This window comes from Psammomys obesus, unplaced genomic scaffold, assembly GCF_907164565.1.
Source record: "Psammomys obesus unplaced genomic scaffold, mPsaObe1.curated_primary_1811, whole genome shotgun sequence".
NCBI classification, from domain to species: Eukaryota; Metazoa; Chordata; class Mammalia; order Rodentia; family Muridae; genus Psammomys; species Psammomys obesus.
In genome coordinates this window covers 25,472,969-25,496,175 of record NW_026585895.1, presented here as the reverse complement: position 1 = coordinate 25,496,175, position 23,207 = coordinate 25,472,969, and the positions used below count along the sequence as shown (strand labels likewise).

General features: G+C 39.7%; 2 protein-coding genes across 2 annotated transcripts in view; one reads left to right on the top strand and one right to left on the bottom strand.

Moving 5' to 3' along the window:
- Positions 1-10,635, top strand: part of Galnt5 (polypeptide N-acetylgalactosaminyltransferase 5) — a 49,812-nt gene extending 39,177 nt beyond the window's left edge. The window contains exons 8-10 of the mRNA XM_055600524.1: positions 2,035-2,115; positions 5,693-5,854; positions 9,910-10,635. Coding sequence (XP_055456499.1) covers positions 2,035-2,115; positions 5,693-5,854; positions 9,910-10,050 — 384 coding nt within the window. The 3' untranslated portion in view covers positions 10,051-10,635. The remainder of the gene's footprint in view (positions 1-2,034; positions 2,116-5,692; positions 5,855-9,909) is intronic.
- A 5,564-nt stretch (positions 10,636-16,199) lies between these two features.
- On the bottom strand, positions 16,200-22,441 carry Ermn (ermin). The gene is made up of 3 exons (XM_055600479.1): positions 21,984-22,441; positions 21,246-21,338; positions 16,200-18,024 (listed from the first exon to the last, which is right to left on the bottom strand). Exons 1-3 carry the CDS (start codon positions 22,204-22,206, stop codon positions 17,513-17,515), a joined length of 828 nt encoding a protein of 275 aa, XP_055456454.1. The 5' UTR covers positions 22,207-22,441; the 3' UTR covers positions 16,200-17,512.
- Between the last annotated feature and the right edge of the window lie 766 nt (positions 22,442-23,207).

The following is a 23,207-nucleotide window of genomic DNA, read 5'->3' as shown; positions in this document are numbered from 1 at the left end:
TCTTCTTCTTCTTCTTCTTCTTCTTCTTCTTCTTCTTCTTCTTCTTCTAAGTTGAAATGGTTTCCATGAAGGACCCAGAAGGAGACCTTCAGTCTCCAGTGCCCTTTAAGGCCTGTAGGAAGTAGCTGTTAGAAACAAAAACTAAACAAAACCAAACCAGATAAACTAAGCTTTTCCAAACAAGATTCTGGGTAATGTTAGTTGTGAAGCCAGGAGTCAAGTAGATCTGGGAAAAGAAACGCTGTATGTTTCCTGGGTTGCAGGCTGTGTTCTGGAAGGTTCTGTTAAGTTCCAGGATAGGGCAACTTGCTTAGCTATGCTGGAGCCAGAGATTTCCAAACTTATTTTATGTTAGGATAATTTCTGTATGAGCCACTAGGACACAGGACATATTTATCTGTTAGGATCCAAAGAACAATGAGGGTTTTGATTTTCTTCTTTGAACTGCAGAATTGTTCCATGTCACACGTGTCTGCTCATGCTGCCTAAACTCAGAGTGCCATTGCATCTTTTCTGGCTGCCCTTGCTCAGACCTACTGATGAGGATATGCCCATAGTTGCCATTTTAAGCTGTGAATGGAACAGGTTAAAGTTTTTGTTTTGTTTTGTTTGTAATGGAGCTCTGTCCCTTTGGAATTACTTTGTGTTTTCCTTTGTGTTAGACACCTTACGAATTACCAACAAGTAAAACTCCTGATGTTTGCTTATATGCTGTGAAGGTCAGTGAGGGTTCCTAGCCCAAGCAGGTAGGGCACATCTTATTGCAAACCCAAATGACAGTCAGTGTGAGGCTTCAGATTCCCAGGGAGAATCTAGCTTCCATGTTTTCTCCCTGTACTGGTGAATAAACTTTTTTTTTTCCCCAGGCAGAAGGTTAGTTTAGGTTTTGTCTCTCTGTGGAACAGCTCAGCTTCAACTCTCTGACTTGTTCACGGCCACATCTCACACACCCCACATGGCCACACTCATTCCTACATGGTCCTGTGGGGACATTGTTCCTACTTACCAAGATTGCAGAGCTCCCTCTTGCTATTTTTTTCATCATTTCCTGACCCCACAAACTACCCCCTGTTCATCTGCAAGCTGAGCTACGACATCCACAAGTACAGACCAACCCATTAGACACCCTGCTATAAAATCTGGTGATCCAGCATGGCCTCCATTATTGAAGTGCCCAAGAACTGGAGCTCTGTTTTGGGTCCCATAAAAGCTGAAAGAACATAAGCATGGTCACTATCTTCCAAGCTGAGCAGGTTTCGGTGGAACACATGCAATTTCTCCTCTACACAGCATCCCTGGAAAAATGAAAGCCTAAAGTGCTTTATTAACCTCCCATCTTGTCAGTCCATCTTGTAGAAAGCTTCCTCCGTATTTGACCCTGTAAATCCATTAAAAAACCCGAGTTTGACAGAAAGGGACTTTATGCTTGGCTCTGTTTTAGCTTTCGTGACTTTCCTGTAATGAGTCGTAGCTTGGCTGAGTCATTAGAAAGAGTCTGACAGGGAATTAGCTGGAATGTGCTGTTCTCCGAAGAGCTCAATTTATCTATGATTCAGTGTCTAAGAGATCAGGTAACTCAGAGGGGTCATCCAAGGAACACACCCTGTAGTTTTTGGCTTGATGAAATTGAAGGTCTGGACACTGACTTTTAGATTACGCATTGGGACAAATTCAACACCGCTCCCCCCCCCCCACACACACACACAAAAAAAAATCCCTACTTTCTATATCAACTTTTGCTCATTTTCATGCAGCATTCCAAATGACAGTTAATGTGAAACTAATGTTTGTTGCCACTATGACTGAATTACAGGCAAGAACTGACAGATTGAAGCTGTGCTGTGACAGGGTTACATCTTGACTCAGTTAGAGCCGTGACCAAGAAAATCGTACAGTGCAGACTTTTGCCAATCTATTGACTGTCTTTTAACCTGATGATCTTCTAACTCTGTATTTTCTAAATGTGTCTGAATGCTCTGTCATACATGAAGACATGTCAGTCTCTAATGAACATTTTTGTGGTCTGCTTCCTAGCTTATTAATATGGCCCTGGGCAAGTGTGTTTCCATGGAAAATACCACAGCCACCCTGCAGGACTGTGATGGGAGTAGCCAGGTAAGCTCAGCATGCGTTCTCAGTCTCTCCTCAGTGGCCAGGACTAGCGACTGTCATGCTTGTTGCATCCCCATGTCAATTGCTCATGTGACAATTGACTTCTGTCTGGGAGAAATCCATAGATGTCTAAATATCAATGGAATCGATAGGCTGGAATATGGAAGTGCCAAAAGTAGGTTTGTTGGTATGGGAGTCATTGCTCCATGATGGATTTAGTCTTGGTATTTTCCCTTGCAAAACAAGCTCAGCTTACACAAAGTCTTGAACCTTTGTGTAAGTGCCAGAGAAGATAGTGCCTAGCTCTAAATCCGAAACAAATCGGCCACACACAGGGGTCTGATAAGCTCTGCCTAATGCTTGGTCTTCTGTTGATGCTGGATGTAGTGATGAAGATGAAAATGCCTAAAATACAGCTGGTGGGATGGCTCAGTGGGTAAAGGTCCTTGCCACAGAAGCCTGAGAATGTGAGTTCAATCCCTGGAACCCACATGACAATGTACTGAGAGAACCAATTCCACGTTACCCCTCTGGCCATCAGAACATGGTGAATAAGAGGAGTGGGGACAGGGGAAACAGAAAAGGACTACTCCTGCTGTGCCGGAGGTGAGCCTCTAGAGATTACACCTCGCACCCCAGATGGGAATGGTATCTGCTTTGGATGCAAAATAGGACTCCAGGGAACATTGGTTTGTGTGTACACGTTGGCGCCCTCCCCCAGACTGCAGATCACGCTTTGGTAGATGCATCATTGTGCTTGCTGAATGACTTCTTTGTCCTGATTTAAGCATCCTGGCTTGTACTTTCAAGCACATCCCATCTCTCTGTCTAATTCCCAAGCTGCCGCTAAAAGAGAAGACATGTCTGTCAGGACAATTCTTCTGTGGATTGTAAACCTGCAGCCGAGGAAACATTTTCATAATTAGGAAAGAGAGAAAGTGATAAGTTTAAAGAATCAACTGAAAGAAATGACTTTTGCTTACTAACAATTCACAGTGGGGATAGCCATGAATTATAGAAAAACCAACTGCAGAATTAGTCTAAAATATATTAAAATATTCAGTAATTTACTCCCTTAAAACTATTGCTGTAGGAACTTAGTGTACCTGTAAAGTCAGTATTTCACTGAGAACCTAATTTCTGTTCTTAAATACCAATGAATTTGAAATGTGGGACCTAAGAGTGAATATTAGAGCCACTACCTTCCAGAAAGCTCCATCACACTTTGATCTTGTTGCTCCTTTTGACCATCACTTATTGGTGGTTTATTTGAATAATAAAAAGGACAGGAATATAGAGGATGTTAATTTGATTTGGTCAGAATCGATATGGTTTAATACCAGATTGGTATTCATGTAAAACAACGCAGAAGAAATGAAGTACTCAGTACTCCCTTACTTTAACTAGAAGTCTTTTTTTCTTTCTTGCTATTAAACCCTTTCTAAGGTGATGTCCAGCTTATCTTAGTAACTACATAACCTCATAATCTGGGCTTTGTCCTCGGTTCTCAGACATTGATACTCACACAAATCACCTTTGGCATTTGTTAGGGGAGAATGACTCACAGGGTCCATGATAGAACTCATATCCACCATTCCTAACTAGTGGCTGTGTGACAAGATGCTGTTTCAGGGACTACACTTTGGGTGGTAAGATTTGCCACCATTTCTTTAATATAGCCTTGTAGTCAAAATTAAATGTTAACCCAAAGCTTGTCATAGTGATACAGACTTATAATTCTAGCTTTGAAGGAAGCTGTGTAGAGGAATTTTAATCCAGCAACATGGCTACTTTGGCAAGGGATCACATCCAAGCAGCTAGGTCTGTGTGATCAGGCTAGAATACATACACACCCTTAATATACACCTTTAAACCCTCTGGAGGTAATACAGAAACATCCTTAATATACAGTTTTAATCCCTCTGGATGGAATACAGACACATTTTTAATACACATCTTTAATCCCAAACAATGATGCCTAATTGAGAGACAGACAAAGTAATGAATCAGAGAAAGATTTAACCCAATGAGTCAAAGATAGATATGTTCAACTCTCATGGGACCAGGCAAGAAAGAGAAGCTACGTAACAACAGTTCAGAGAGAAAGCAGGGAGTTCCTCGAGACAGTACAGTAGATTTTGGGAGTGCAGCACAGTTTGGTGCAGTTCAGTTGAGCACAGTTGAGTTCATACAGTTCAGTTCATGGAGTTCAGGCAGTTTTTCAAAGCAGAGAAATTCAGTGAGAAGCAGGTTTGAATCAGTCATCTTGGAGAGGAGTTTTGAGCCACAACAGCAGAGTTGAACCAGCCAGCCAGAGCTCAGAAAGAAGTAGGAAGGGTCAGCTCATTTAGCACTAAGTCTTGGAGGCTGAAGACATTCTAGGCCTAGGTTAGCAGATGAAGGCTGGAAACTGAAGCCTTCAATGTCCAGTTTTACAGAAGATTAGATTGTATGTAGGCCATATGCTTTCAGGCCTATGGACATAGATAGTTAGATAAAAACACTCTAGGCCCAGCCCAAGCCATATATTAGTAAAGCTTGGGTAAGGTTCTCATCACATCCACATGAAAAAAATAAAAACAACATTTTCAAGAATGAGACAAGAAAATCATAATTTTAGGGCTTCCTTAAACTACAGAATAAATGCAAAGCTATCCTGGGCTACTTGGTAAACCTTGTCTCAAAATAAACTGTACAAAAACAGTAGGACATGTAGCTCAGTAATAGAGCACTTACCTACCATGTGGAAAGTCCATGGTTCAATGTTTAATATTTCAGGTAAATGGCATTCCAGTTACATTATAAATGATTCATAGGGTAAAGGCATTTCAATAGTTTTTCTATCCCATACTGCACCTCAGTCCCATGGAAAATTTCACAAAGACCAGAGCTTTAGAATAAATTGACTAAATAACCTTAAATTATTTTCAAATAACTATAAATTTATTTTTAAGGATTGCAGACATGATTCTAATACCTGAATTGGTAATTATTTTAGATACTGTCCACTCTTCCAATCTGGACTTTTCTAGGAACTGATTCTATGATCTGTGAGATGTTACATAGTAGCCAAGACATGTTCAATAACTTTCCATGAAATAGAAAAAAAAAAGCCTGAGTCCAAATGAGAGTCTGAAAGAAGAAAGTGTGAGAATGTCCACTGAAGAAATCTAAGACTGTGGCTTCAGTTCACCTGAGACCCCTGATGGATGGAAAACCTAACACTGTGGTGATTTAGATACTTCAATACATAACACTCAGATTGTCTGGACCTCACAACACTGGAAACAGCATCCATATTCAAAGATACAGTTAGTGTACTAACAATATATGCTGCTTCTGGTAATGTTTATTGAGAGCGTGCTGTATGCTAGGCACATGAAAATCATTACTGCCGCCACAGTGATAGATAGTCTTTCTGTCTGACTTAAGAAATATGATGGTGCACACGTCAAATAACACAGATACCTCATCAGATCAGAGTGCACATGGTTTCACCGACTGCTGATTAGAGTCTTTGGCAACGTCCGCTGCCTCTGCTTGCTGTCTGAATGGCCTTTCCTGTACCCATTCCCTACAGCATCAACAATTTAATTATACCTGGGTCCGACTAATTAAGCATGGAGAGTGGTGCATGGCGTCCATCCCTGATAAAGGATCCCTGAGACTGCAGCCTTGTGATAACAGAAACAACAGGCTCAAATGGCTGCACAAGTCAGCATCCGCCTTTCATCCAGAACTGGTAAGCAAAACTTCTGTGCCATCCTTTACCACAAAGTCAACTTCCAGTCAAAGGGGACATAAAACTCTCATCATCAGTCTCCTCGGTTGGAAGCCTTGAATGTTGTCTGTAACAATGAAGGCAGAGTGAAGGGTCACTCAGAGACATAAAGAACGTTTTTGGAAATTTTAATTTAATTTATTAATTTATTTTTTTGCTTTTTGATTTTTCAAAATTGATTTCAAATGAGTGGTTTAAATTGAAGGCACCCATTTCTTCCCACTCTATTGGTACCATCATCCTAGATTCTAAAATTCATTTAACTCAATCAACAATGCTATGTGCATTATCGAAACTTATTCTCATTGATGACTAGAAAAGCCTAGAGAAAGAATACATGGAAAAATAAAAAAGCTTCAAGCTTTCTACCAATGCTGCTGTTTAGAATGATTCCAGTTTTCTCCTCTGCCCTCTTTCTAGGAAGGGGTCTTTTCCTCACCCCTGTGTCTCCACAGATAACACTCCCTGAACACTGCAGAAACTGATGATGGAAGGGTATCTGTCTGTGTCTCTTGTCAACTTTACATTTGGTGAGAATGCATCACCTGTTGAAAACCAGTCTTGAGAAGACTCTTGTTATCTTAACAAAATATGCCAGTATTGCTGAGTTTACTCTCAAAGTTCGTTAAGTTTCTCCCAGTCCCATTTAAATAGGACTCAAAGTCATAAACTTTGTCTTAGACTCTTGAGATGCTAGGAATGATCTCAGGATTGTCTTCTCTTGTTTCTGCCATCTCACTAGCATGCAGCCACCAAATGTCTTGCAGGCACTGATGGTGTACTCTCCTAAACATGCCTAGGGGAGACTGTCTTGATTAAGTTCATTGGTGTAGAAAGACCCATCTTAATTTTAAGTGGGACTGTTCCTCAGTAGGCGGTCCTCAGATGTGTGAAGTAGAGAAAGTGAGCTCAGAACTACGTAACACTCATCCCCTAAATCTCTGCTTCTTTACTGTTCTTGATATGTGATTAGCCCCCACAAACTCCTGTCACGGTGAATTCCCCCAAAATGGTGGTATGGAACCTTGAACTGTGAGTTAAAGTAAACTGTTGTCCTTCACTTTGTTTTATGTATTTATTTATTTGTTTGTTTGTTTGTTTGTTTGTTTGTTTATGGCATTTTATCACAGCAACAGAAAAGAAACTAAGACACTGGGTAAAATAGAAGCCATGATTCTTCCCAGAGCTGGCCCCAGAGGAAATTCACTTTATTTGGGGGGTGTCCCCATTGATAGGGTTCTCCTTCTTTTGATGTCTTATTCAGACATTTTTTTTTCTACTCAGAGAGAAAATTCAGGGACAATCTATTCATTCTCCAGTAATTTTTTTTTTTAGACATTTTCTCCTTGCTGAGAATAATTACTGTTAGCTGATACTGCCAAATAGATAATTATTAGTGTATAAACATCTATTTTTATTTTTCATACTTTGGGAAAGTTTTTTCATAAATATCTACCAACTAAGTTACGTCACACCTTCTACTTCCTTAACACTGCACTGAAGGTAGGAAAGAAAGAGGCCAGAAGGAAAGGGAGAAAATGAAAATCAAAACATCTTTTATCTGCAGAAGTGACTCCTGGAAAGGATTTACTGTGAGGAAGTATTTAAGAGTAGGTCTTTCTGGATAGGGATTGATGTCCTTCCCTTTTGCCTTTCTGGATAGGAAGGCAAAGAGGATGGACATCAGAAGAAGGTGAAAAGAGGGAACAAGTCAGGAGCTTGACACAGAGGACCTCTGAAAGACTCTGCCCTGCAGACTATCAATGCAGATGCTGAGACTTACAGGCAACCTTTGGGCAGAGTCCAGGGAATCTTAGGAAAGAAGTGGGAAACAGTAAGATCTGGAGAGGACAGGAACTCCACAAGGAGAGCAACAGAACCAAAAAATCTGAGCACAGGGGTCTTTCCTGAGACTGCTATTCCAACCAAGGACTATGCATGGAGATAACCTAAGACCCCTGCACAGATGTAGCCCATGGCAGTTCAGTATCCAAGTGGGTTCCATTGTAATAGGAACAGGGACTGTCTCTGACATGAACTGATTGGCCTGCTGTTTGATCACCTTCCCCTGAGAGGGAAGCAGCATTACCAGGCCACAGAAGAAGACAATGCAGCCACTCCTGATGAGACCTAATTGACTAGGATCAGAAGGAAGGAAAAGAAGACCTCCCCTATCAGTGGACTTGGGGAGGGGCATGCATGCAGAGGGTGGAGGAAAGGAGGGATTGGGACGGGAGGAGGGAGGGAACCACAGGGGGGGATACAAAGTGGATAAAGTGTAATTAATAAAGAATTAAAAAAAAAGAGTTGGTCTTATACTGTAAGCTGACTCGGAAAAGGTAAGTAACTGAGATAACAGAAACTAGGAATCTGTTTGTGGCCTGCTACAGTGCTGCCTTTTGCCTTTCAGTCCCCTTGCGATATGTCTAGACGGTCAGAGATGGCTGGCCTATAACTTTCTTTTTCTCCATCTGTGTCTCTCTTGTTTTTTTTTTTTTTTTCCCTTTGGGCAGTTCTCATGCAAATTCCCTTAAGCCCCTTTCTATCGTGTTAGAAAAATACCTTAGACAATGAAAGGGGAAAAGGTTAAGTCAGCTCTGTTTCTGAGGTCTGAGTTCACCCTAAATTGGTTTGCTTCTTTTGGGCCTGTGGTAAGGCAACACATTACAGAGAGAGCACACTGGCTTAGAGTATTCTCAATTCATGGCCAGGGTGTGAGGGGGAGTAGAAAAAAGGTCACACAGTCCTTACCACCGACACTGCATAGTGGCCTGTGGGTCTTCCCCTAAGCCTCATCTCTCAGGGATGTCACCATCTTCCAGTAGTTCTAGTCTGGGGACCAGGTCTTTACTACATCAGCCTTGACATAGCATTCGGGGGGCAGAGAAGACATAACTTATAGCAGTCATCAAGATGTGTAAGTCTTAAAGTGCAAGAGAGAAATAGAGAGAGACCATGAATAAGAGGAACCTCTTTCTTGTTAAGAGTTTGAATGTAGATAACAATGACTTATTACCTACTTCTAAGTTTAAAGTGCTCATCGCTGATGCTCTGGACTTTGCCTCTCACTAGAAGTGTCAGATTTGGAGCTTGGAAGGACTCTCTCTCACTGCCTCTTATGTGTCTTTACATGGGGAAGAAGTGATTTAGTTACTTCTGTCATTCACAACAGGAAACTGTGTAGAAAATGCTGAATGGTTTTCTTCAAGGCCACCTACTAAGCACAACTTTAAATATATGCAAACATCATATTTCTAAGATTTTGTAAGATTTATAATATTTTATGGAAACATCTTGAAAATGATTTAGCATGAAAGCCTTCCCTGTGGGGGTAAAAAAATAATTATATTAAAATAACTTATTAATGACTAAAATGGTCATGGTCAATTTCAGGAAATTGAGATTTATAGGTTAAAAATTATAAAGCCTTAGTTGGTTCTAAATAGATTGTCTTTTGCCTTTAATAAACATTGGGCAATACTAAGGTCATCTAGAACGCCCTTGTTTTTTCCGAAAAAGATAGTCTCTGGATGTTTGGCTTAATATATTATCAGAAGTTAGGTAAGGGGCTCTCAAATAAAATGTGTCATTTCTAATACTTGCTAATACATCTGGACCTTCTAAGACAAGATCGGGGTCAATAAATTAACAGACATGCTTTCTGTCATACTAAATGGTATTTGCTCTGCCACCATCAGTGAAGTAGCCACCCAATACATTAAGTGACAATATTAAGTGACAACTATATTTTTCCTTTAAATAATATAGTTATCAGCCATATAACTAGAAAAAAAACATACCATTTGCTTCCTGAAGAATAAAAATATTACATCTCAGAGGCATCAGATCACTTCATTTGGGGTGGAGACAAACATGATGTTTGCTGAAGCTTGTGTTCATGTTACTCATTTAATTCAGAAGAGCTGCTGCTGGAATGAAAGCATGATTTACTTATAGCTTTATAGCTGTTGTCAAGATCAGTCTTTAGCTCATCCCCATGTCTGCTTTCTCTTCAGGTGGATCATATTGTTTTCGAGAACTATCAGCAGTTGTTATGCGTGGAAGGGAATTTTCTTCAGAAGACCCTGAAACTGGCTGCTTGTAACCTGATGGAACCATTACAAAAGTGGAAATTTGAAAAATACTATGAAGGCTAGCCGGGAATATTCCATCTGTTTAATCCACTAGATTCTGTGAAAACAACACCAAACTTGGTGACTGTATTTCTCTTCATGGTAGTTTAAAATTTTCCATTTTAGTACCATTTGAATGGAAGATTTTTGAAAATGACTACATTTGAAACACCAAACAATAACTCAGGGAACCAGGCTGCCATTGGACTGGACTTCTTTCAGCTCTTAGTGGCCTTTGAAGATGTCCTGCCCTGTGCTGTACGGCCTACTGCAAGTCTTGTCCTCAGACTCTCACAGGTAACCAGAACAAAGACAGACAATGATGCCATGACCATGAATGCTGTCATGGCCCAGGAACAGGGGTAAACCCAACTAGATTCTGGTTTCATCAAATTCATCTGTGTCGATTCACACACCAGGAAGACTCAGCTAGCTGCACAGAGACACTGCCCGGTTGAAGTATCTCTATGTGTACCTGTCAGTGAGCAGTAGTCTGGTCAACTCTTTAAGAACCTTCCTAGTAGGGGCATTGATCTGGATGACTGGGGAGTTTCTTCCCAATCTGAGGCTGTAGGGGAAAAAATAAGGAAAAGGGGAGACGCTTTAATGTACTTAATTCTGTGTATTGTTTTAGTTCACTTTGTGCATTTTAATATTACATTTTTTTAAAAACCTGATCGTATCAGTTATTTCTTCAATTTTTGTGTTTTTTAAGGTAAAGAAAGGCAAAAGGGTGGGTCACAACACACTGTGTTTGCAAAAACTGCACATAACCACTGAACATTCCAACAGAGTTAACTGAGAGGAGTTGATATAGTCAAAGCAGAAATGAAACTGAAGATTAGGATAAAACTTGAAATATGAGGGCTGAAGAGATGGCTCAGAGGTTAAGAGCACTGGCTGCTCTTCCAAAGGTCCTGAGTTCAATTCCCAGCAACCACATGGTGGCTCACAACCATCTACAATGAGATCTGGTGCCCTCTTCTGGTATGCAGACACACATGCAGGCAGAACACTCTATACATAATAAATAAACCTAAAAAAAAAGTAAACATAAAAATAAAATTAAAAAAAAACTTGAAATATGAAAACAATAAAAATACTACTTTAGATTTAGCAATATTCACGTGGATGAAGTATGCTAAAAATGGATTCTAAAGCAAGCAGACACAGATTTAAAAGAAGGGAAATGGGACAGGCAACCCTGAAGAGAGGGATGAGTGAAGACTTGTTTCAGACCTGGCAGAGTAAGAAAGATGATGCAGTGCTTCTGATGCAGAAGGAAGGAGCAAAACCCTCATGAAGACTTGAGGTTAACACAGGCCAGCCATAGATTACTGCATGTTTCCTTAGCCAGACTGAGCCAAACTGAGCTCTCAAGCTAAGTACACCGATCCCTAGGTATTGCAGAAGAAAGCTTAGACACCAAGGTCTGCTATAATCCTTTGGGGAAGAAAATTGATGTTGGGAGTCATATTGCCTACTGAAAAACACTCACAGGCCACTTGCAGGGAACAGGGTGAGAATCCAGTTCTCCAGGTGTGCCTCTTCATGCCATTTGAAAGTGTCCTGAGTTTGCCCACAGTGGTCCTTCAAAGGAGATAAACCAACTTCCTTACTGAAGCTGTACCCTGCAGGGTAGCCTTACTTATTCTTGCTGGTGGAGTTAAACCTTTGTTAACATGGTATTAAAGTAAAAGTGAGTATTTTAGTTACGATTTTCTATTTGACACTTAATTTTATCTTCCAATTAATTACATGACTGTCAGTGACTAATGGGAATGGAAAGATCTTTTGCTTTACACATTTATGGCATACACAGCAATTTAAGATGTTTCCTTCTAGTAACTGATGGTCAGAGTTGAGATAAGAGAATAATTTCAAACTGAGATAATTCTTACCAGAACAGCCATATTGGAAGAAAAAAATAAATAAAACAAAAACCAAAAATCACAAATCTTTGCCAATGGACTAATTGAGTTTATGACCCATGCCATAATGGCCCATGCCATTTTGATACTTGAATATGGCCTTGTCCACTGGTCTACAAAGTGTGTGTTTTATCCAAGGAAAGTTTTCTCAAAGAAAAGTCTTTTTTTTTTTTTTTTTTTTTTTTTAGCAAAAGATGAGTAGTGCTTTGGATAAACCCATACTTGGATGTGAAGAAAATGATTTTTTCTCCCAAGAGAACCTTCTGTGTCGTCTGGTCTATGTAGTATCTAACTTTACCTAGACCAATTATCATTGAGCGCTTACAGTATCTTATTGTATATATCTTTCTTCCCTCCGTATGATGATGTCTGTCTCTTCCTTACACCAAGGAAGGATGTGATCATCCTGTGTACGATAGATAAACCCAGAGACTATTTTATTCGGTGTTTTGATCCTCAAATCTGCTGCCAACATTTTGTAGGAAGTATTGTTCCCCAGATTTGTTTACCAAAAACACCAGAATAAGCATATACATTCTACTACACCATCTTTTACATGTAATGACAAACCTTTGATGGAACGCTTTGTGATCCAAGAGAATTCAAGAGAAGGATGAAGCTCCTCATTTCCTTGACTTAGCTTAGGTGATTGCCTTTTCTTAGAAACATGTCTATGCAACTTATGAGCTAGAGCACAGAGTAGCCTTGCTAACATTTGACAGAACTAATTTATCAAAGTACTAACTTCCTGAACACTGGAAGTACTCCCTCACCCTTCAGTGTGCATAGCAGCTCTCTCCTTTCAGCTTTTATGCAGAGCTTCCGCCCTCCTCTCCCGTGGGATGACACAGCTGTTGTTGCTACAGTGCTGTTTTATCACGAGCATCAAATTTGCTCAGTTCTGCTTGCTGACATTCAATTATCTGTCATTCACAGGACTGCAAAACCTCCCTGTGCCATGATCGCAACGCCTCATTAGCTTCCCCCGCACAACTTTGGAAGGATTTTTCTAGAAATTAGAAAACCTTCTTTCTAGTGTTGACTTAAGGATTGGAGAGGGTCACAGGCCCTTAGAGTAGATAAGACGTCAGCATTCCCGTGATTTCATGAATGCCTTACAATGATTTTTCAAGGAGCTCTCAGGCAAGATAATGAGGTTGAGGCAAGCCAGGTAGCACCAACTTGCTTCTTGTTCAAATGCTTCTACTTTTATGGTGAACACAGCCAAGAAATCAGATCTCATACAATGACCCCAAAAACTTGAATAAGAACCACAAAACTATATGAAATAAAGGAAAAAGAGTTAATAATTATCAGCAAGCGCTTACACCCGCCTAGATATTGTGCGTGGTTGTCATATTGGCTTTCCTCCCATATGATAAGGAAGGTGTTTGTCTCTTCCTTACACTGAGGAAGGGTGGGATCATTCCATCAAAAATGCATAGAACTCAGTAACCATTCTATCCTAAGGTCTCAAAATTACTTCCACTATGGCGTGCCACCATCATGTTTTTTAAATTAATGTAGGTGAGCTCAGGTAAGGCCCTGGGTTGCAGTTTACTGGCTTAAGGAGAAGGAAATGAGGGTGGGTAAAAGTTTCTTGGTCTCTTGTGAATGTCTCATAGGCAGAAAGTCAATGTTGGCCTCTGTAATTGAGCAGCTGAAGTGCAGATGGATTTCTGTCTACCTACAGAGCCTCGTAGGTCTTGGCCACCCTCACAGGTCTTGTAATTATGTACAGTCTTCATGTGATGTAGGACGACTTTTCCATTTCCTAGACCAAACTGACAAACAGAAATGTAAAGAGCCACTTCTCTGTGAATGATAATACCAACCCTCTTCCAGCCTTTAAGCAAAACTGACAAATGGTTCATTTTTAACAGAGCTGGGAAATACAATTTTGAAAGAGACTTCAACTTAAAACACAAGCCACAGCTTTTAACTTCAACTCACCTTACAGATTGTGTCGTAAAGATGTTACAAGTACAGCAGGGGTTATTCAATGATTGCTGCAAGCAACTACAAAAAAAAGGAAGGGAGGAAGGAAGGAAGGAAGGAAGGAAGGAAGGAAGGAAGGAAGGAAGGAAGGAAGGGAGGGCAGGAGGGAGGGAGGAAGGGAAAGAAAGAAAGAAAAAGAAGAAAAGAAAAGAAAAGAAAAGAAAAGAAAAGAAAAGAAAAGAAAAGAAAAGAAAAGAAAAGAAAAGAAAAGAAAAGAAAAAAGAAACAGTCAGGAAGGAAGGAGGGAAGGAAGGAAGGAATGTTAACCAAAGCTATTATAGAGAATGCTTATTTTTTTGATAAATAATCATTCCATGGACATTTTGCATAAGCCACATAAAGTGTTATAGTCCTTTGTGAGGCTTGTTGGATGCAGTTTTAGATGTTGGAGCGCCTGTGTATGAAAGAAAGTAAATCAGCTCCACAGGGAGGCAGATTTGTCTCTGTTTTCAGCCCGAGGTGTTAACTGACAGTTGCTGTCTCCATCAGGGCCCTTTGAGTTCATGTGCATCCTCCATTGGAAAAATAAAAAAAAAAAACAAATGAAATTTTCCATTTTTCAACATGCAGACTAACTTCCAATATGTGGATTTCCTAATAATGGCAATCCCCATCAAATGAGTGAAAATGAATTTATGTGTATTGATAGATATTTTCCAGTTCATATATGTTGGTTATAAGTACACAGATAAAGCCTTTGTATTATACATTGAAATTAAAATTTTGGTATCATAAGGAAGTAAATATCTTAAGCTTTTCTTCACTGTTTGAAGAAATCAGTTGCAAAAGTGTATGCCTCATGTATGTGGGCATGCATCGTGTGTGCCTCTGTTTCATACTTTAAATTGGAAGGGGATAGAATTTCGGGTTTCTTGTTGCAATGTAAAAAATAAAAAATAAAGAAATGACAAGGGACAGCTGGAACTTCCTGAGGTCAATGGCCTTTACTCCTCAGGATCCTCTGCAGAAAGTATTTCAATTGTACTTGCTATGATTACAGTTTCTACAACTTGAAATCAGATTACATTTGTGGAAGCTTATAGGGTTCTTTAAAAACTGACAATATTTTCCTAGTTTTGCATAGACTAACTGTAGGAAGTGGTCATTAAAGAGGGAGCCAGACAGACAGACAGAACAACAAGGCAAGATCAAGGGAATTATTTTACTATTAATTTCCAGAACTAGTGTATTAATGAGAGCCCAAATGCATAGAAGAAATATTTGAGTTAACCGAATACTTCTAAATAACCACCTCTTTTGCTTCTGGTCAACTAAAGTTATTATAGAAAAGGAATCAAATATATAACTGTAAATTTCTAGAGGAAAAAAAATCAAAATTACTTTCAAACTTGTTTTTCAATATTTCTCCTGAGCTGGAAGGTAGTTACAAGTTGTCACCAGTTTCTTTGATGCTTTACAACTTATCTGGATTGACTTCAGGTGCCTACAGCACATGCCGTGTGTGTGTGTGTGTGGTGTGTGTGTGTGTGTGTGTGAGGTGTGTGGGGTGGGTGTAGGTGTGGAGGTGTTTGTGTGTGTGTGTGTTTGTGTGTGGGGATGGGCGGTCTGTGTATGTGTGTGTGTGGGTGTTTGTGTATGTGGTGGGTGTGTGGGTGTGCATGGGTGTGAGGGGGGATGTTTGTGTGTGGGATATGTGTGTGGGTGTGTGTTTGTGTGGGTGGAGGGATGTTTGTGTGTGAGTGTTGGTGTTTGTGGGGGGGTGTGGGTTCTGTGTGTGTGAGTGTGTGTGTGTGTTTGTGTGGGTATGGGTGTGTTTGTGGGGGTGTGTGGGGGTATGGGGCTGTGGGTGTGAGTGTGGATGTGTGTTTGTGTGGGTGTGTTTGTGTGTGGTGTGTGTGTATGCATTTCTGTGTGTGTGTGTGTGTGTGTGTGCTGATTATTTGGCTTAGCTTTCCCATGTGCTGCAAGAGTTGAGCACACATTATGTTCTTTATGTCATGATCAACTATTTTGATATTATTCTTATTATAGTCAGAGATCTCACATTTGTCCTAAATGACATTAGCAGGCTCAACACTTGAGGAGTAACAGATCTTTTACTGGCTCGGGTTGTAAAGGATTGGTTAGAAGAAGAAAAGAAGCACTTCAATCAAATTCCAAACTTTTAAACACTCAAAAAATAGTATGTGATACTGTGGAAGTATATTATATGACCAGGAAGAATTAAAGAACTTGCTATGAGAATGTGTGGGATTTGTTGCACATAAATAAGCAGTCTTCTAAGTAGGACTAACCCAGGCTTTTACAGAGAACGAGGAAAAAAACAACAACAACAATGGGTTGAATAGCACAATGAAGACTGTATTACATTCAGACAATAAGGAATTGTCTTTTTATTTGGAGCCAAAAGATATTTTTATCTTGGTAACAAAAAGTTCAGAGCAATATATACAGAAGCACAAAATGAAAATTTGTGGAATAAACTATCCAAGAATATAAATATCCTCTTTTCATAAATATTCAACGCATTATTTGACATGTTGGTTCGAGAGGAGCTCCACAAGTGCAATTTTCAGCTTCTTGACTTGGGCTTTGGTCCAAAAAATTACATATTCCCCACAACTATCAGCTTTTTCGCTAAAAATACATGCTCACACCCTACTTCTAAAATAGTCTAAGATAATTATTTTCCACTTTCGTAGTAACTAGTACAGTTATGACTGCCATTGTCTCTCATTTCTAAGCGGAGAAAACGGTTCTGAGATACTGTTAACACAAGAGAGTGTGGTAATGGAGTAGGGCATTTTCTAAAATTGTGCTAAAATTGCCATTTTTATCTTTAATGATTTTCATTGTGCTAGACAGATTTGTTTTCAGTAACAAAACCAAAACCATCCAATACAATTCTCTAGTCTATTGCTCGCCAGTCATCTAGCCCCTCCTTGTATCAACTTCACAATGGATTTCATTCATTTTGAAAGCATAAAGCCAAAACTTAGCATACAGAATTCTCACTGTCAACTGCTTGGCCTTTTAGTGAGGAAATTCACTGAATGGTGACACCTAGAAAGGCGATCTGTTGAATTTTCACTCAGTAGATGCCAAGGAGAATGACTTAAGAGACCTTTTTTTTTTTTCTTAATAATAATTTAAAAAAGAAAAAAAAAAAAAAAAAAGCCAGAATCTATAAAAAACTATGTTCACTGAAGGAGGGGCTTAATTCCAGGCTTCCCATTGGCCTGAAGAGAGATACCAAAAGAATTATGGGAGTTACATCAACAGTTCTCTTTTCCTTACCTGCCTCTCTTACTATTGCTGCTTTTATAGACAAATCATGCCAGGCTTGCCTCTGGGGCAACCCTTAACACGTGATTCTACATTAGTTAACTTTTTAAAAGGCAAACACCCAGAAATGAATCTAAAACTCGTTGGTTTGAAGTTACCAGAATAAATTTTGTCTATGGTTATTTCCACATTGCTCTACGGTGAAAAGGACATTAAGCTTGCACATCTCAAAATAAGGCAAAGGAAGACGGCCCAGTACAGCAAAGTTAGCTTTTCTTTAACACCCATGACATATCTCAGTCCCAGTTAGTTTATAAATGCATCATAGACTCAAATTCATCGATTCTCTGTTTGGTGTTCCCTTTCCTGATTTTCCGATAGGATATCGTATTGTATCTGGAATAAGAATTCCTGGAGATATCTCCCTTCTTCCCTAACACTGGCTGCTCATCTGGGGTCCCTGGTTGGGAGCTGGGGCTGCTTAGTGGGGAGCCTTCCCTTGCACGGCTTTCCTCCATTATTTGAGAGCCTTCCCTGTGTGTTCTCTTAAATTCTATTACTCGAACTTCATCTTCCTCATCAATGCACTCATCAACATCTTCCTCGTTAATTTCTTCATTCCAAACTTCTCGTTCCTCATCACATTTAGGAGGTAACAGTTCAATTTGAGTAGATTTCTGGAACCCCAACCATTCGATTTCAGTTGCCTGGCAGGCGGTGTCCTCATCTTCAATCTGTTCTAGAGGTTGGTGGACGATCTTTTCTTCTGGTTTACTCATGTCCAGGTTACTGCTGTTCAGATGAATTTTCTTCCACGGGTGCCCTGCAGCAAAATGGACCAGTGGGTAAGACATGTAAGACATACTGGGTTTTCAGAGTACCCAGCTGCTATTCTGTAATACTCTAAATCATTCCTTGGGACAGTGAGATTCCAACTTGTGCCTTCTGGACTGTGACTGTGTGTTGCCTGATAAATTCTAAACAACCAAACGGGCTTCACAGTCAAAACAGCTTGCAAAGCACTGCATTTCACATAGATAAATAAATATTTCAGAATTTAAACTTTGTGAATGCTAATGAATACTGTGTGTCTCCAGGAATGTCAACAACCCAGCCTTATTTCACTGGAATTGCATTGCTGTCGACTAGTGGATGTAATAGGATTACTGTTCTCTGAGGCACATTTAATTTTTTTCTTGCCAAAACTAGATGTGTGTGTAAGTGTATAATGCATATGTACCCACACACACACACACACACACACACACACACACACACATATTGTATGTGTGTATAGGTACACACTCAGTAAAATGTTTGGATTTAATTCACATCCATTGAAAATAATACCTCAAGGGAAAACACTTTACTCCAATGTGAAAATGATGACTGCCCACATCTAGTTGAACTCAGAGTGACAGCTTTGACATTTGACACTGTCTCTGAGTGGTAAAGACAAGCAGAGGCTGAGGCTGGAAAGATGGCTCAGTGGTTGCTGGCTGCTCTTCCAGAGCACCTAAGGTCCAGTTCCAGCACCCACAAGGCAGCTCACAACCATTCCTAACTCCAGTTCCAGGGATCCAATATCTCTTCTGGCCTCTACAGGCACTAGGCATGAACATAATGCAAAAACATGTATGTAGGCAAAATATTCATACACATAAAATAACACCAAAATTAAAGAAAAAAATAAGAGCAAAGGCTGCCTAGAGAGATGGCTTAGTGGCTACAGGAACTTGCTCTTCCAGTGGACCCAGCTTTGGTTTCAACACCCACATGGTAGCCTACAATTCTGTGTAATTCTAGCTCTGGAAGATCCAATGCCTTCTTCCTGCCTCCAGGTACCAGGTGGGAGTTAAGGACACTTACATACATGAGACAAAACACTCATATAAATATAATAAAAATAGAGTGTTATAAAACCAGAAGATCAAAGGTCCCTAGATGTTCAGAACTCATATGCTGGCAACTGAGTCATACACAACATGGCCTCAGATGTTCTGGTGACTTCTAGGGATCCATATCTAATAATTATGTTGGGCTTGTTTGCATATAATGCTAGGTTCTCCTGTTGCTCCAAATGATAGTTGAGTAACAGGTTGTTTGGTGTCATGATGGAGGTCTTAGAAGAATTAAAATTCTGTAATCATTGGTTTCTAAACAACTGGATCATATTAACCCACTTCACTAGTATTCTAGTTGTATAATAATGACTGGTAAGGGGGCAAACGGTTTTCTGAAAAAATACACATGACAGGCTTACGTGGAAAAACCCAGCCTTTCCATAGTGAACATAGCTAGAGTATGTGGCTTTACCATTCTTAATTCCATAGGAGCATAAAAACAAGTTGAAAGGCAGTTGCCAACTTCATTCTCCCTCCACAGTTCTCCCTGTAAGTCTGTTTTCATCAAAGGCTTTTATTTGTTCTCTGAGTCCAAGTTTCCATGTACCATGAAAGAGAAGTAAGCATGAATTACCAGATACTTGTCCTAAACAGCTGCTGTCAGTCCTCTACTTGATTTTTTTTTATATTGGAAACAAGTGTACATTGGCTATTTGCTGATATTGGACTTTGTTTTGTTGGGATTTCCCTCATCAGTAAAATAAAACAAAACATACAATAATCTTTTTGCTCATATTCACAACTCAGGCCTAAGCCTATCATGAATAAAATTCATCCTTCGATTTAAATTTCTTAGTTTTTTTCCTCAGTATTTTTATCGTCTTTATACTCTTAACAGGCATATTGTCTTAGGAGACTGTATAGCTGTTTGCCATTTTGAAGGTAAAAGGCACCGAAGCCAACACCTCTGTCAGAGAATAGAAGTGAGCTGTGTTACGAAGGAAAGGACTTGAGCAGAGGCAAACTCACGGGTAGCATCATGTAGCAGAAGAAAGGCAAGGTCCTCAGAACTGTTGTTTGCAGTGGATTTCATTACTGACTTTAAAAAAAAAAGCTGTAGGTGGACAACTGTGAGCCTTGCCATGAGAGACTTGTCCCATGAAAAGCAGACGGACTGGGGCGAAGAAGTTAGGCCATTCATTTTGTAAGGTCTTAGCTTTTACAGACTACCTCTGGTGGGCTGGTCTCTGTGAAACCTCCACAAGAGCCACCACTTTCCTATGACTGCATAGATGTTGGCCAGCAGAGAGTCGGGGAATTGTCTAGGACAAGGAAGAAACTCAGAAATCCCCGTCACCTCCCTGTTCTCCTTGGCATCTGCTGTTTATACCGTGTTCCAGTGTTCTAATGCTCCTTGGGCATTCTCCTATGTTTTGCCTAAATTGGTTAGGTTCCACATGCTGACTTCAATTTGAAGATGAGCTGTTTACAGCTTCTAGGGAGGGAAGGAGGGATTGATTAATAGATTCTATCCTGCACTAAACTCGAAAACTACGTGAGTACAAATATCTTCTTAAAAGAAAGGCTTGGAGAATTTTGTATCTTTATCTACTCACTTTATTTAAAATTTAACATCGCCAATTCCATGTTTCTTTCCTCTCACAGCTGTATTAAGAACACAAAATAAATTCTATCACTCTGGGGCATGTCTTTGTTTTTTTTTTTTTTTTTTACAGAAACTTGGTTAACTATTCTACACTTCTTTCAGACATAATTTTCTCACAGAGTAACTGGTTTATAAAGTTACTTTAGATTGAATGTCAATAGGAAACCTTAGACTAAACCTGTTTCTGAACCATCCCAGAAGATGCCTGACACCCACCCATCTGGAGCAACAAATTACAAGAAGAAAAAGAAAAAAAAAAGGCTTGATATAGTGAGCTAACCTATCATACACGGCTGTCATTTTGCCATGAGGGTCAGTCAGTTCAACCCATGCAGTTTGGGGCTTTGGCCATCTGCAAAGCCCGGTAAAGTGGAATCCACAGACTACAAGACTCATGCATCTGCTCCTAGCAGCTTGAAGATTTTGAGGTCATGGCTTATAACTGCTTCTCTACAGCACACACAAAGCATCTCACACTATGCTGCTACCAAATCCTGCCAAACAATTAGGTTAGGAAACCAGGATTCCTGTTACCTTCTCTGAATGCCATGTCTTTAGCACTCGTTTCTTGGAGAGAAAGATCTTTGATGGCCTTGTGAACAGCAAAGAGGTTCTCTTCTAGGTTTTCTAGGGAGGAACAGAAGAATTGTAGTACTTACAACATAGACAGTTAAAAGTTGATAGATGATCAATTTTGACTCTAGGTAGATTTCTTTAATTTTAATTACAATTAGTAAAATTGTCATTCTAGTTTTCTCATTTTTTTTTAAAAAAATTGATTACATTTATTTAATACTTAAATTCCACAATGATAATCTCTATATGTGGGGGGAGGTGTATCTGTGGGGGGGACACAGATATACAATATAAAAGGTATCTATATTATACATAAGGTATCTATATCATATATAACCTTATAGAGAGAGCGACCTGTGGTTCTAACACTAAATGGCAATGACTTTTTACCATAGAACCTGTGGTTCTAACACTAAATAACATTTAGAACTTATGTAACAACTTAATAAAGGCAGTTGCTTTTATCCTGTTTTCTTTTAGTGAAAACATTCCGGGTTCAGAAGAGAACACACTGGGACTACAGAGATACTAGATGAATCTAAATTATGAGTCATTGTGATAGGACACCTCTATTGGGAAAAGGAACTATTTGTCTTTGGTCTAGGTTATTTATATAATATTAGTTAATATAAAAATTTAAAAGAAAAACAAGTTTGTAAGTCAAAACAATTAAAATGAGTAAAAGAAATGCTTTACCATTCTTGTCTTCAGGTCCTTTGGGTAGTATGTGCCCTTTAGTGTTTCTGTTTTCTTCTTGGTTTTCTTTTGCAGGTAAATCTTCAAGACTGGGTTCAACCTTGTAGTAGGGCTGGGTCTCGTCTGCATCAGCTGTCCCCTTTCTGGTTTGACTGCTAGGCTGTTGGTCAGTCTCAGGTGGTCTGTCCCCATTACTGTTCAGTGTCACTGAAGCATCTGTCATGGTGCTCACTGAGGTCTGGTTTAAGGAAAGCGATGAAGAAAGTAAGGAAGCAGATCTTCGATAAGATTTAATGTTGTGGACTCTATAGTTTAAAAATCTGCCCTAAACACGTAAAGTGTTGCTCTGACATGTAATAACCAGGTTCGGTCTAAAGGTTTGCAATGCTCAGAATGAATGTGATAGGGTTTTTCAGTTTGATTACCAGGAGCAAAAGCCAGCCAATCAGCAGCACAGGCACCGCTTTGCTTCACAGCCCCACTCCCAGAATTAGTGCTGCCTTCCATTTGCATAAACAAACAATCTGAAGCAATCAGGCTTTTGTGTTGGCATGCAGAGGGGGACTTGCTGCTCAGTCCCCCTCTGGGAACAGAGATTTTTGTCCCTTTCCATAAAGGCCCATTGTAATTTTCCTTGTAACAGGAGCCACAATTGTTCCCAGGCTTTAATCCAGAGAGAATGACCACCTTGAGGCACATTAGTTCTGTGTAACCAGCTTAACATTTCCAAACAGATTTGGTTGGAGTAAAACCTCAGCTATTTTGTAGGAGACAATGGCATCATTTCTCATCTATTAAAGACTAAAACCAGCTTTTCAATGACCTGTAAACATGACAACTTGATTGTAAATGACTTTGGCAACAGATTTCATGGTATGCTTTCAGGAAACCGAGAAGGGAACTAAAGAAAAAAACAATCAAATTCTCCTGATGTCCTAAGAGAAGAATTTGACGATCTTAAGATAATTCATTCTGTCTAAACCTTCTGATTTTCCAGTTTCCTCATGTCTGTGGACGCTCACCCCACTCATTAAAACATTAGTATAATTTTCCAGTTAACTTTTCTTTTGCTCCAATCAGAATTATCTTGTTGCCTTCCATACTGGTTTTAGTGGTGCAGTCTGCCCTCCAGGGATTGATTAAAACTAGTCTGCTGTTCACTCCCCTTGACCCGTTGAAAGGAACAAATTCTTTCTCCTTTCTGGATTGTCCGGCCCTTCCCCA

Coding starts and splice junctions, on each gene's coding strand:
- Ermn (XM_055600479.1), bottom strand. CDS start 22,206: ATGACAGATGCTTCAGTGACACTGAACAGTAATGGGGACAGACCACCT. Junction 21,339..21,983: donor AGGACCTGAAGACAAGAATG/GTAAAGCATTTC, acceptor GTTCCTCCCTAG/AAAACCTAGAAGAGAACCTC. Junction 18,025..21,245: donor AGACATGGCATTCAGAGAAG/GTAACAGGAATC, acceptor ATTTTGCTGCAG/GGCACCCGTGGAAGAAAATT.